This window comes from Miniopterus schreibersii, assembly GCF_964146895.1.
Source record: "Miniopterus schreibersii genome assembly, chromosome: 9".
Lineage (NCBI taxonomy): Eukaryota > Metazoa > Chordata > Mammalia > Chiroptera > Miniopteridae > Miniopterus > Miniopterus schreibersii.
The window spans coordinates 75,322,035-75,337,646 of record NC_138118.1 but is presented as its reverse complement, the minus strand read 5'-3'; the positions used below and the strand labels follow the sequence as shown (position 1 = coordinate 75,337,646).

The window sequence follows — 15,612 nt, the reverse complement described above, 5'->3', positions numbered from 1 at the left end:
GGAATTGAATTTCCGTCAATGGAAGAGCCTTTCTCAATTCCCAAGAGAAAGTCTGAAATTGACTCTTAGACCTCAAGGCTTACTGCAGTCCCTGGAAGATTTGCCATAGAAGGAAGGGCCCTGAAAGGTATGCCATTGTTTTGCATTGTGTTTATTGCTTCATTTAAGTAGGAATGAACAGATGGGGCTCTCTGTGTAACCCTTATTCTCAATACAGTCCAGGAGTAGAGAACTATGACTCCGACAACTTTTCCTTTTCTTATTTCTTCATTTTACTGAGTTGTGTTTTTCTTGAGAAAACTTGAACTGTTTGCCAGGAAATAGTTGTCTCTCTTTGAATCTCAGTATTTATTTGGGTGTAGGAAGGGTTTGCATTTAGCCTAAGTTTTTTTTTTTAAAGATTTTTTTTATTGACTTTTAGAGAGAGAGGAACGGAGAGGGAAAGAGAGAGAAAAACATTGACGTGAGAGTGAAACATGGATCTGCTACCTTCTGCACGCCCCCTACTGGGGATCGAGCCCACAACCTGGGCATGTTCCCTGACTGGGAATCATAAACAGGCAACCTTTCAGTGCACAGGATGCCCAACCAACTGAGCCACACTGGCTAGAGCAACTTAACTATTTCTTTGTAATTGATGGTAAAAAAATTTTTTCAGAATTATTTGTGGCAAATCACCATGACATATTAAAATATACAAGTTGAATATGCTGCATCGTAGACTCTAAAATGCTATGTTGCCTTTAGAATGAAACATTGAAAGAGAGAATATATTTTGTTTTCATTGTTTTAGGGTCTGAGATGTTCAATGTTATTATTTAGTGTTAATACACAAAGTGCTGGAATACTTGAGTGTGTGAAATTTTAAAGTATCACTTAAGAAACTTATGTTAAAACCTCATTTATCTAGAACTTGATTTAGAAGGTGATAATCTGTTATGGAAAATTGAATTGTAGTTACTTCTAGCTCATAATATTTTGGGTACACACTGTGTTGGCTTCCCATTCGCTTTCATCAGCTGTGCATCAAAGACAAGAAAATGTTCCGTATATTTTCACCACGTGAAAAGCAGAGGCTTTTCTGTTCCTAAGATGCTTACATGTTACTTCATATTTTCTAGTAGAAATCTGTCAATTTCTAATACATATGTCAGTCATTCTAAGGAGAAATCTTCATTTATCCTCCTGATAATCTTCTGTCTTTTTCTAAAGAGAGATACGGCTTCACAGGAGCTTTTGTGACAGTTGGGGTGATGGATTCTTTCTGTTAAAAGAGAGTTTGAGTCAAGGAGTGAGCTGCTGGGCTCTTCTGACTCCTTTGGTTGCTGGGTGGCTAGGCAGGGGAATCAAAATGTACGTAAGAGAGAGCACAGGGTTGGCAGATGTGTGTGAGGGTGTGTACACCCACGCAGGCACACAGGACGCATAGAGCAACTTCCCAGCATGTTCACGGTCATCATGGAAGCAGAAATGAGGGTTGGAATGAGAGCATGCCTTGATGCCTGTTTGTAGGCCTCTCTCGTGTGTATAGTTTCCACAGGAGCCCGTGAGTCCTGATAGCTTGCGCTCTCAGCCTTCATGGTGGTCCTCATAGTCAGCGCAGGAAGTGCTCAAGTCCCTGTCCTGACCTTTTCTTTTCTGAAACAGGCTGAATTTTTTTCTTCTGAAAATAGATTCTGGAGGATCAGGCCTTGATCCTTTTACTAGGAGATTTTGCTGCCCATGGAAATCACTGATGAATCCTGTAGTTTGGTTACCAGCCCCTGTTGTACTAGAATGTTTTTCTTAGTCAAAGCATCTACCAAAAAGTATGCTGCTTGAGAATCCAAGTTGGAGGAATCCATGAGAAGTGTGTCTGTTCCCAGGACTGTTGGGTTTTGCCCTTTCCCCTCAACTCACTTCACACTTTTTAAAATAAACAGTAGATTTGATTCCATACAAACTGCATCTGTATGTGTGTAAGGAAAGGACTCTATTTTAGGCAGTAAGCTTTTTTTTTTTTGTCATTTGGAAACAAGGATGAGTTTTAGTCATGGTCACTGTTATCGGCATGCGTAAAAAGTGGATCCTATGTGTGCTCTAGAAACTGCTTACATTTTAATTTATATGTGCCTTTTAAATTTTTTTTAAAGGTTGTGTCTTCCCCAGCAGATGTAGCTGAAAAAGCTGACAGAATTATTACCATGTTGCCCACCAGTATGAATGCAATAGAAGCTTATTCTGGAGCAAATGGAATTCTAAAGTATGTATTTCTCAACTGGGGATATTTTCTCATTATGATAGTTCATGAATTTCACATTTGTTGGAACTATTAAGAAATTACAGTTATGTTTGTTAAAACTTTCCATACTGTTTTCTTATTTCTTAAAAGTGAATGGTGTGGTTTCTCTCTCGTTGTAAAGGGTTTGTTTTTTCACTGAAGTCAAGTATGTGACTTTTGGGAATACTTTTTTTTTCTTTTTTCTATTTCTTTCCTTTAACTCTTGCATTAAACTTATGCTTTCATTGGTAACATGTTTAAGAGACTTTTAAAACTTGCATGTTAAACTGCACAAATGTTACAAGCATAATATGGTTTATAGAAATTCAGGAAAAGGTTTCTATGAAAAATAAAACCAAACATTGGAAAGAACACCATTATTTAACATTTTATTACATAATAAAAAGTTATTGTATGTCCTCTGGGTTAGTACATCTGCAGTAAGAACTTTGAGGAGTTGGAATTAAAGGTTAGCAGTTGCTCTTTAAATAAAATATAACTTAGGTCAGAGTTTCCTAGCCAGTGCCTAGCTTCCCCGGCTCTGAGAACCTTTTGGTTAATTGCTGCCTATTGCCAAACCCTTGTGGTTACATTAGGACAGTGGTTGAATTCCCAATTTAGTTTGCTGGTCTTACTGATTTCTGTTCCTAACTTGTTTTGTTGTTGAATTTCAGCCAAGAGGCAGAACAAACTGGTAGGCCCTGAAAGACCCATGAAGGGCTAAAAAGAAAGGGTTTAATTTCATGAAGCTATAATATGAAATTTGAAGTTTTTGGGAATTGAATTGCTTTGGAAAACTAACAAACTTGGAAGCAAAAGACATTTGGAACACTTGGATATTAGGCAGAAAACTGATAAGATAAATGTTTAGATTCAGGGGAGGTTGAAAGACACTCATTTTGGATGGAGCCCTCAGGCCCACAGTGTGTGTGGTCCTGAGGCGACCTTGCTGTCTCATTACCTAGTCTGTTCCAATTATGGCCCTGCTTTCCCTCTCAGGGAGAAGTTACTAAAAACTTGTGTGGGGACAAATTCTACATTTATTAATATCCTTTACTAAGGAATATGGTGGCCATCTACCAGAGCAGTCTTATCTGGGGAGTGCTTTGAAAGAGTTTGGCTTCACATTGAACTATAATTTGCTTCTCATGGGTAGTTCTTCATTTTCTTCTGGGTCTGGATCATTTCTCCATATGCATGCAGAGCATGTGTCATTTTTGAGATGATTTCCCACTTCTTAAAGATTTAAGATCTTAAAAAATATCAATATCACAGATGACTGGTAAAATTAATTCTTATTTTTTATGTTGCATAAATGAAACTCTACATATTGAGGTGATCTGTATTAGAGTATACTGTTTTATTTTCCTGTGGAGTATACACAATTACTGCATTTGGACCAGATCAATTCATATGTCTAAAATTGTTATAAGCATTTTTTGTGTGTTTTTCCCTATAGGAAGGCTTTTCTTTTCTATTCTTTAGTATTTAGAAATGATTATTTATCCCTTCAATATTTATATTTATTCAATTCTAATTTTCCAGGCATAATTCTGATTAAATGTCTTCTGGGTTAGTTTGTCTGTAGCAAGAACTTTGGGAAGTTTGAATGAAAGGTTAACCGTAGGCCTTTAAATAAATTATAATTTAGGTCAGAGTTTCCTAGCCAGTTATATTATAGATTATAAGGGAAGTATCTAGGTATATAGTCTTCACTTACAGTACAAACAAAAATGTTTTACTATAAGAATGCCATTTAAATACTGGTGTAAAATATGATACATGAAAAGGCTGCTTCCCCCTTTTACTAAAGTATGTACGTAAATTTACCATAAAGAACAAAAAGACTCTGTGAGTTTTCCAGGTTCAGTCCTATATTTCCCTTTCTGCCTGTTAGGTATTTTATTTTGTCTTTAAAAAGTTACAGTTATTAAAGAATATACCATCCTGAAGCAAAAGGCTAAATTTCAAATTGCTTACATTTATTCTACCTAGGGAAATAACATGGATATGTGAAAATTGCAATATGGCTGTTTGAAGACAAATCAGTTACTTTTAAAAGAGACCCAGCTACTTTAAAAACAAAAATTTAAATCCTACCAAATACCTCTTTCAAAGTTAATAGATATTTTAAATTGCTTAAATCTTAGCTTACCTATATTATTATGGTTAATGTGTATTTAATCTAAAACCAGAATTTATACCATATAGTTTATTAGACTATTTTGGTTTGTTTGAAAGAGTTGAGGTTTACTTTGAGCTATAATTGATCTGAAAATTAATTTGAGATTTTGAACCACTTTTGATAATTCTTTTAATACTAAGCCAAAGATGACCTTGATATCTGGCAGCTTTTTAGCAGATTCTGATTCTATAGGTAGTTGCATGAAGTGTGTATTCAGCATTGCAAACTATATTTTTTAAAGTATAGTTTTTAAAAAAACTATCTTTGTATTTGTTTACTTAGAAAAGTGAAGAAAGGCTCACTATTAATAGATTCCAGTACTATTGATCCTTCGGTTTCAAAAGAATTGGCCAAAGAAGTTGAGAAAATGGGAGCAGTTTTCATGGATGCCCCTGTTTCTGGTGGTAAGTGGTATTAAAATACATGCACACCTATTTTTACTTGTCAGAAGTAGCAATTAAGCTGGGTGGAGGGGGCCAAAGAGGGGATGGAGGACATCTGTAATACTGTCAACAATAAAAAATAAATTAAAGCCCAGCAGGGCAGGGCTCAGTGGTTGAGCATTGAGCTAGGATCCAGGAGATTGCGGTTCGATTCCCAGTCAGGGCACATGCCCAGGTTGTGGGCTCGATCCCCAGTTGAGGGCGTGCAGGAGGCAGCTGATCAATGACTCTCTCTCATCGTTGATGTTTCTATCTCTCTCTCCCCCTCTCCCTTCATCTCTCTGAAATCAATAAAAAGATATATTTAAAAATAAATAAATTTTAAAGAAGTAGTGATTAAGGTTTTGTGGTGCCCAAGATATATCCAGTTATTTTTAGACCTATTACAGGGATTCTCAATTCCCTCATTAAAAATAAAAACAAAACAAAATGACTTGTGTTATTTAGTGCTCTCAAAATACATTGCTTACTCTAAATTAAGATAAAAGGATATCACAACTTTGAAAAGTTATAAATTTTTGGTCCAAATTGCTGCGGTAGGGATAGATCAGTTCCTGGAAAATTTAACTTTTCGGAATGGATTTAAGAAATAATTAGCTTGAATAATCGTATAACTCTTAAAGAAGTTGAAGAAAAAGAACAAAAGGAAGACATAATTTCATATGGAAAACATTAGGCCCAGATGATTTTATAGATGAATGTTACCAAAATTTCAAGGAGCAGATCATCTCAGTTTTAAACAAATTTTTTCAGACACTAGAAAAAGAGCATATGCTTTCCAACTAATTCTGCAAGACCTGTACAACTCTGATACTTAAACCAGACGGAAACATTATGAGAGAAAAATGATAGGTCTATATCGGTCATGAATATAGAAGTAAAAACTTTAAAAAGTATACCAGGAAACTGAATTTAACCATGCATAAGGGAGATCAACCTCTACAATCAAGTTTGGTTTATCTGGTATACGCACAGATGGCTTAATATTAGAAAATCTATAAATGTATTTCATCACATTAACTTATTTAAAAATCATATCTCAATCAGAACAAGGAGACCCACTAATAAAATTCTCAAAGCTGATTATTATATCAAATATTAATAGTGACTATCTGGGTATTTTGGAATGGCAGGATTGTGGGTATTATGATTTTCCATAATTTCAAAATTTTCCAAAATTATTGTATAATTAAATATCATATGTATACATACAGACAGACACACATGTATATACACACATATATGTAATTATAATGGTATAGCAGTAGACAGTGGAATAGCATTTGTATTCCAATTATATTAAACTTGATTGTAGGCTTTGGAATTAAGAAATAACAAAATAATTTAAATCAGTTTCTGTTTTTTCATAAAGAACCTAATGGTCTCGTAAAGAAAGGTGTCTTGTAAATATAGGTGGAGGTATAAATAATTGTTAGCCCCTTTGATTACTATATGGATTTGGTTAAGTGAGATTTAGGTGTAAAGATTTACAATGTGACATAGGCACTTTTTTTTTTATTGTATGATTTTTATTTTCTTAATTTTTATTTTTAATTAAATTTTTAAATTAAATTTATTGGAGTGACATTGGTTAATAGTGGTGTAGGCACTTTGATCACAAAATACTAATAACCAACTTTAAACATGGTGTTGCTAAACTGAACAGTTCTTCTTTGGTTCTGTAATTGAATTTGAAAATTGATCTTGCTGTTGATCTTTTTTTGCTTTGAGAGTATAGCCTAAAATTATCATTTTATAATGAATAGTACCAATTTGATTTTTAAATGTTATTTTAACTTTTAAAATAGAATCTTCTATGTGATAAAACTTTGAAATTACTCTTTTGTTCCTATTAAGCCATTCTTAAACCCTAGTTTGTAGTTTTAAGGTGCAAAAAATGCTAGTTTATAATAGTGCATATACTTGAAGCTGAACCATTTTATAGATTGAAAGTTTTGTGTAGAGATGGTTTGTGATAATTTATTGTCTGACACATGGTCATTATGTAATTTGTAACAGAAGCTTCTACTTATCTTCTCATAGTTATTTTTATATTTTTAATTTGATAGCTTGTAAATGGCTCCACTTTCTCAGTTAAAATAAAATAGAGGACATTTTCTGTAAGTTAAATAGGCTGATTTAAAAAGTCATTACATTTTAACTAAATAAAATTAAGGAAGGGGGACCTGGGTAAAAGCATGGCGTAGATACCCATGATAGGCCCGCAATTTCATAGAAGTTCCATACTCATCAACCTTGAAACACGGAATGTTTCAGGTAATTTGAATAAAACCTTAAGATGTTCCCCCATATTATCCCTTTCTCTCTACCCCTCATGGGCTTAGCCATCTGACTCACTTTGGCCAGTGGTATGTTAGCAAATTTTACACAGGGATAGACTTCAGAAGCACTTTGTACATGGAGTCTCGCCCTCTCTTGATGCTGGGAACTCCTCCACTGCTGCTAGAGAAGCCTGGGCCAGCCTGCTGGAGACAAGGCTGACCACCAAGCACGTGAGTGAGGCCATCTTGACCACCCAGCCTGAGTCAAGTTCCCAGATGACTGCGCCTACTTAGTGACCTCAGGCCTGACCAGCAGGGAACTGCCCAGCTGTGATAGTCCAGATTGCTCACCCACAGAATTGTGAACAAATAAAGCCACTAAGTTTTGGGGCAAGTGTTAGGTAGCAGTAGATAACTGATGGAGCCAATGTGGTTGATATTCCCGTGATTATGCCGAAGTTTTGTTACTTATTGTATCAATTAGTGTGCTACCTGTACTTATTTAGTTTAAGTGTTATATAAACCCTTTTGGAAGGAGAGTTATTGTAACACACTTAGCGTAAAGGCTGACTTTAATGCCAAAGCTAAGTTGCTCAAATATTTTATTATTAAGCTAGTTCAGAAAACAGGTATGTCTGCTATAAACAGGCACCTGACTTATGTCTCTATATTTCTGATTACAAAGGAGAATGTTTATGTGTTACCTAAGGAGATACCCTGGTGAACTGATGTGAGATACTTTTCCTGATCTTACTAAATCTTGGTAGATGGCAAAAATTTAGTAAACGTCATTTTGGTATTCTCATGGACGGTTGGGGTTAAATAGTATGTTTAGCTTTTAAGTGTTTCTTGTGCTTTTAGAATTGGGTTTTATTATTAGAAGGGACTTTGGCAATAATTTAATTTGACTCTGTTATTTTGTAGATGACAAATTGAGGTCCAAAGAAATTAAGTCACTTGCCCAGGGCTCTCCAGCTTGATAGCAGATCTAGAAGTAGAATCCCGCTTTCCCAGCTCAACAGAAGGTTTTCCGACCTTTGCCAGACTATCCCTTCAGTCCCATTCTGTGGTTGCCTTCTCTCTTTTTCATAGTAGTTGCCTATTGTTGACCTGATTTCTACAATTTTATCTTCCCCAGGCTGGTTCTCAGTCTTCTGTCTTGCTAGCTGACAGGCACTGCCATGGAGTGAAAGCCATGGGTGTGTGTGTGTGTGTGTGTGTGTGTGTGTGTGTGTGTGTGTGGCAGTTGCCTTCTTTTCCAACCCTCAGAGGTTGGCTTCTAACATGGAAGAGGGTGAACATTTCTTCCCCAGAGTCACTTGAGAAGAAATGGTTTAGATGCTGTCAAATTAGAACCTGCAGAACCCTGGATAGATCAGATCGGTCCTGTTGTGTTAGCCCCATCCTGGAGTGTTTATTAACTGGCTGTCAGGAGTCTTTTGTTCTACTGATGGGTTGGGATAGAACCAGAGGTGTTTTGTTTTGTTTTTTGTCCAGCTGGCTGGTTAACCAGATAAACCTGTTGGAAAAGAGAAAGTAAAGTGATATTTGGACATGTCTCTAACATGTGTGCTTTTCACTGGGTCAGGATCTGTTCTGAGGTTTGAGGACTTGGAGTTGAACAGGATTATATCTGAAAGCAGGTGGATGAAAGGACTGTTTTATATAGCAAGAACGAGGCTATTTTCCATGTCCTTCTGTGCTCCCTTAGTGTGGTATCTGTGCCTTTGCAAGGGTACTGGGTTATGCCTGTTTCTTCCACTAGACTCCGAAGAGGGTAGAGAGCATGTTTTGTTCACTTCTACCTCCAGTGTGTATTTTCCAGTGGGCATTTAATAAAGTATGGTTGATTGGATCAAGACTCTTCTATTTTTTTTAAATATATCTTTATTGATTTCAGAGAGAGGAAGGGAGAGGGAGAGAGAGAGAGACAGAAACAATCGATGAGAGTCATTGATCAGCTGCTTCCTGCACGCCCCCAACTGGGGATCTAGCCCGCAACCCGGGCATGTGCCGTGACCGGGAATCAAAGCACGATCTTCTGGATCCTAGGTCGATGCTCAAATGCTGAGCCATGCCTGGCCAGGCAAGACTCTTCTATTTTTTAAATTCAAGGTTAATGTTAAATATTTTAAGCCTTCCTGAAGTTATTTCTCCTTTCCAAGCTGTTCTCCAGGTTATCTTCAGATTATTGACTTCTCTCTCAAGTTAAACTAAGTAACTGCCTCTCCATTCTTTCATCAGTCAGGTAGTATTTACTGTGTTTAAAATGTTATATTTTATTATTAGATGCTATTGGGAAGTGTGATTGTGATCAAAGTGGTGAGGTTGGGATAAAAGAAGTAGAATAAATAAATATTCAGAACAACTTAAAGAGGAAGTCCTTACATTAGAAGTTTAGAATTTAGGAAAATATACTAATAAAATGATTTGAGAATATTTACAGAGTGCAAAATAATGCAGTTTGGCGGTATTCCCAATACTTAACAACCAAAAGGGAATGATGCTTCATTAACTGTGGTCACAGCAGCATGCTAGGCAGCATAGAGAAACACTGTCTTTGTCCTACCTGGGGTGGCTATTAAGACTTATTTTGACTTTTAGCTTATATTCGCCTTTATGGATATTTAAAGGGAGGGAGTAACACCAGATTTGATTTACACAGCTGAGTCCAGGGCAACAGAAGGATTTTTAGTTCTGAATTCAAAAGTCTATGGTAAAGGTCAACTAGAAATCTCATAGGAGATAGATATTTGAGGGGAGCCAATGGAATCTGGAGTTAGATTTGACAGTCCTTTAGTAAATATTCTTTAGGCAAGAAAGAATGGCAGTTGATTAATTCATATAATTCTCTTATCACATTTGGTTCACTTGGATATTAGGGAGAGCCTGAAATTTTTAGAGAGATAAAGGAACTCTAAAAATGAAGGTTTTCACTTTTTCTTTCCTGATATGTCTTGTACTTAAAGTGATTGTATTTATACAGTTCTTACAAGACTATTTACTGTTTTCTGATTATACACTCTTATCTCTGTTTTGCTTGACAGTGCCTTGCTTGCAAGAGGCATGTTTCATTCTTCAGTTTATGCAGTGAACATTTATTGAGTACTTGGTATGTGCTACATATGTTCTAGGCACTGGACTTGCGGCTTTAAGGATATTCCAAGTCTTACCTCGTGGCACTTATGATTTAGTAGAAATAGAATAAACAAATAAACAAAAATAATTTCAGAGATAAGTGCTATGAAGGCAAAAAAGGCAGAGTAAACCGTTAAGGAGACAGAAATTAAGGGGAGACTCTTTTTCTACATAGAGTTGGGAAGCAACATTTAAGCAGAGATGCGAATGCACAGGGCCAGGGGAAGGAAGGAGCTACTCTGTCAGGGCTCTGAGACATGGAACAGGTAGTATGTTTGTGAAACATTCATCTCCGTATCACCAGGGCATAGCAGAGTTTGTTAAATTGAATCACCTATAAATTGACCCCTTATGTGTTTAAAATCATGCCTTTGTTGAACAGTTTGCGGTTTTTAAAGTAAAGCTGCCTGGGATTTTTGTAAGCGATCCCATGACACTGGGCTCATAAGTGTGATGTCCTAATTTAGTTCTGTCTTGTGTAAATTACATCCTTTAACCATTCTCTCATGTCAAGTGTTGTTGAGTTGTACCGTTTTGTATACATGCAGTGGTGTTTTTTAAATATGGGCCTGTTACCACAGAGCTAGTTTGAATTTGATCAGCTCTCTTGTGTAATGAATGCTAGACATAAAGCAAATTAAAAACTATTGTTTGTGACTAATGACCATACTGTTCCGTCTGCTCTCAGAGCATAATTACAGCACTTAACTGTGCTTGAATAATTGGAGAATAAACTCACTGATTGCCTGATACATCGTAGATTTGCAGACCTTGAGTTGAGGTGACTGTGAAGTGGCACTTGCAGTTGGCCCAAGGCTGTCTGTGCAGCAGCCTTATTGATCTGCCGAGCTGGAGCGCTCCAGCTCGGGTTTGGTGTCAAAATTAAATAATTGAGCTGGTGTGTATGTGTTTGTGTAACAGTTCCCTACCAGGAAACCAGATTTTATACTCTGCTTGGCAGGGTTGCAGTTTAGTGATTTGATTGAGGTGTTCTTACAATGGGGAGTAGTATGCACAAAGCCTAGGAAGGAGTTTCTCCTAGAGCGCTAGACTTGCTTGCTAAATTCTTCAATGAGAGCCACACATAGACTCCCATTGTTGTTTTTAAAATCAAGTGTGCAGTCCTGGCCTTTACTGCTCACCAAACGGATACCTACTGTTTTTCCACTAGATCTGTATCTAATTTATGGTAAAGGGACCACAAAAACAAAAATTATTTATATTTTGGCACCTAACACCATTATAGTTAAGGGTCTGTTGGCATTTCCATTAAAACATTTTCTTAGAGAGGTTTATAACTTGGCACTTTTACTTGGCTTTGGGCTGAAACATTGCTATTTCTGTCCAAAAGCAAATTCTTTTAGCAAATTTCATAACCGAATGTGCTGTGGTTTATAATGTGTGGAGGGGGAAGGGCTGTCACAATAGGTCTTTGATGCTCCCATAAGCTGCTTGGTTACAAAGTAGCACTGTGCATGCTGTTTACTCATACACTCTAGTCCTTCCTCAGTCCGATTTCATTTTTTAATGTTTTGAAGTAAGTTGATCTAACATGATTAATATAATTCATTTTCATGGTTTCTTTCCTTTAAAGAGTTTTACTACTGTGATGATTTTTTAGTTCTTTTTAAGTTATCAACTTCTGTTGTTATAAAATTTGAAATTACTTTGTGGCATTGATTTTTGTATGAGAAACTTGAATTAATCTAAATAAAATAAGCCTCTCGTTGGTCTAACCTGGTGGTATTTAAAGCTTTAGTGAAAGACAAATATCATAAGATTTCTTTAGTAGGTGAAGAATAATATAAACAAACAAACAAACAAAACAGAAACAGACTTATAGAGACAGAGAAGAGACTGATGGTTCCAGAGGGCCAGGGACTGCGTGAAAGAGGTGAAGGGATTGAGAAGCACAGATCGGTAGTTACAAGATCGTCACGGGGATGTAAAGTACAGCAGAGGGGATATAGTCAGTAATATTGTAGTAATTATGCATGGTGCCAGGTGGGTACTGGAAATACTGGGGAGAACACTTTATAAGGTATGTGATTGTCTAACCACTATGCTGTATATGTGAAACTAATACAAAATAATATGGAATGTAAACTGTAATTAAAAAATAAATAAGGCTTTAGTAACTGAAATAATTAAAATTTTCTTTATCTTTGTTTGATGGGCAAATTCATTTCCTTAAAAATGACATAAGACTCATCAATACTGACATAACAGAAATGAGTTAAATATATTAGCCATTTACATTTATCCATAATTTCACAGGCATACCGTGGAGATATTACAGGCTCGGCCCCAGACCACCACCATAAAGCGAGTCATTATCTTTTTGCTGGTGGAGGGTCTTGCCTTCAATTTGTTAAAAAAAAACCGCAATATTTGTGGAGCACAATAAAGCAGGGTGCAATAAAAAGAGGCATGCTGGACTTACTGCCCTGTATCCATTAGGTATCCTTTTGGTCTCTGGAGGATACCTTTTGCCTGAGATTTTCTCCAGTTTGCACAAGTAGTTCAGAAATGTTTGGTAAATAAATTACAAAGATTTCTTTGAAATCAGTCCCAGAGAAGAGGTGCCCATAAAAACCTCTTTTACATTCTTTGGCATGCCTAAGACTCCCTTACAACAGAGCCATGGACAAGAGTCCCTATATAACGTGTTAATGGGTTCTTAACACATTTAGGGAAGACTGCTGACTCACTGCCCAAGATAACATGGTTGAGGCAGCTTGAATCATTTGTCTACTAAGAAAATAGGAGACTGGGTTAGAGAAGGCCAGGCAATCACTTCACTTAGGTTTTGTATTATTGCTGTCATTTATTGTTAGTCGTCGTCTTATTGCTAACAGCAACCTAGTTTATTTCTAAGAATTTACTTCCTTACAGTTTGCAGATTCCCTCATCTCCAAATTTGCAGGCGAGATTTTAATTGCATTGCAATTTCCAGTCAAGTAACCATTACCAGGGTTGCTCTTGCCAGGCTCTGTCCTGTGGTGGAGGGACACTGTGTTCTCTTCACATGCTTATGTTGGAAAGTGCAGGGGTAAGGCAGGGGTCCTGCCTGAGTAATCCCAGGGTATTTTTAATGTCCTTTAATTGCCATTCAGGATGTAAGTCAGACCAGACACAATTGGGTCTGGTGACATAGTTCATGACTGCCTGGTGGTGTTTAAATAAGGTGAAGTCAATTTAGTAAATAAATCTGAAGTTATTACTAATATAGAATTTTATTTTTCATTAGCATCTATTGATTCCTAAGCAGTGTGAAATTAGTTCTAGTATACCTTATGTGTTGTATGTCTTTATTTTGTTTGCTTGTGATTGGGGGAGAGGGGGGGAAACGGTGGTGGAGGAAATGGAATTAAGAATTTGACAAGGGCCTTGTCATCATGATCAAACATTATCAGACTTATTTACAACTTTGTAGATACCTGATTTTCTTAAAAACAGTATGATAATGTTAGCATATGAAAAATGTACTCAGTTTAAATTCTTCTCTGTATATATTTGCCCTACGATTCTGTTTTGTTTTGCATTACTTTGGGTGTTCGGGTTGTGAGAACTTTAGATTTACATGCACACTTCATAGCAGTCATCCATCCGCTCACCCTCCCATCATGGCCAGGGAAGTGGCAGCCGACTTACCTTCTCTCTCTTCTGCCTTGAAGTGATTGCAACTTGACCTCTGAAGGTCGAGGGTTTTTGGCTGGTTGGTATTTAGCTCAAACTACTTCCAGCGACATGAGAGATGTGGACTCTTTTAGAAGAGTATTAAGAATTTTAAGATTTGACATCTTTTTTTTTATTGAGTTGTTGACCATTAGGTGTAGTCATCATGTTTCTCCATTGCAGTCTCTTAGGGAGGTGTGTTTTTTTTAAATGAAACAATATGAGGCATCCAAATAATTTCATCATTAATTACATTTCATTTCCCCTAATTCTTATGAGTGGTTAATACCTATTCTCAAGTGGCCAACATTTTTAATGTACTGTGTACATATATTAAAAGTAGAAAAATAGTCTTGGCAGACACTGAAATAATTGGCTTTTCCAGCCAAGATAGGTTTATAAAACATTCTGAAATTTAAGAAGTGGGAGGGAAAGAATTTTTCTCTGCATTAATGTCATATTTTATTAACCCTTTACCTTAGGCTATAAAATTTTTCTTCAGCATTTTTTTATTAGATAAGCAGCTAGAGGAAGAAGGGTAGTTGATTTATTGTAATTGTTAAATATCTGCAAACATTCAGATAGTTAAAAGAATTATTTTACTTAAAATCCCGCATAGAGATGAGATTTTTTCCCCTAAAAGTCAATGATAATTTTGAGAAAGTAATAAGGACACAGCATAATTGTGGCTTTGAGCTCTGTAGTCTTTAATAGTAACTTTTAAAAACAGCATTTAGAAATATTTGATAGTATCATGATCTGTGATTGGACTGTACTTTTATATTCTTACTAGTGCTCGTATAAAATCAACAGCTTTTCATGATCGGGTATGCACATCTTAAATCTTGCAGACTGCTCTGTTAGGAAGTGGACCCAGCAACAGTGGTTATTTTGAAGTTTGTAGGAATAGTGTACATTTTATACAGAAAAGTTGCTCTCTCTAGCACCAAGGACCAGTGGACAAAGGGGGGGGCAGGGCGGGAGCGTTGCAGGGGAGGAAGAGAGACTACCTGTCCTTTCCACTTTAGCTAGTACTTTGGAGTAAAACTGTAAAGTTAAACTCTTTGGAATTGTTACTACCCCAAGTGGGAATATAAACTATATTGAACAAAATTTATTTAGCCTGTTAAAAAGTCAACCTAAAACTATGGTTAATTAGCTTACGTTATTACATCACCTCTAGTAGAGACTCAAACTGGTACTGGGTAAGAGGAGCTCTATCAGGTGCGCTGACTGCTACCCGTATGGGGCTTTAAGATAATGATGAGTTTAAATTTCCTCTTAGAGCTAAGTGAGAATAAAACTGGAGGCAATAAATACTCTTGGCCAAAGCCATTAAATGAAAAAGCTGGGAATTCTCCAGCTCTTGACTTAAATTGTTTGTTTATCAGCTGGCGCCTAGTCTGGAGTCAAGAGCTGGAGATTTCTATCTGTGACAGAACTTTGAAACTCTTGCAGGACACTTTCATTTCAACTTAAGGTAACTTGAGTTTATAGCTTTGGCTTTAAAGATTACTAATGATTTACTCATTTCCTTACCATTTAACCAGAGTGGACTTTTTCCCAGGAAGGGATCTGTGTTTATTTAGGGCCTTTGTCTGCGGAGGGATTAAAAGGCAGCCCACC

The 15,612-nt window shown here is 36.6% G+C and overlaps 1 protein-coding gene across 6 annotated transcripts in view; it reads left to right on the top strand.

Annotated features, from left to right (window-relative positions):
* Positions 1-15,612, top strand: part of HIBADH (3-hydroxyisobutyrate dehydrogenase) — an 84,532-nt gene that overhangs the window by 11,487 nt on the left and 57,433 nt on the right. For all 6 annotated transcript variants that reach the window (XM_081146902.1, XM_081146905.1, XM_081146903.1 and 3 more), the window contains 2 exons: positions 2,133-2,242; positions 4,728-4,849. In XM_081146902.1, coding sequence (XP_081003028.1) covers positions 2,133-2,242; positions 4,728-4,849 — 232 coding nt within the window. The remainder of the gene's footprint in view (positions 1-2,132; positions 2,243-4,727; positions 4,850-15,612) is intronic.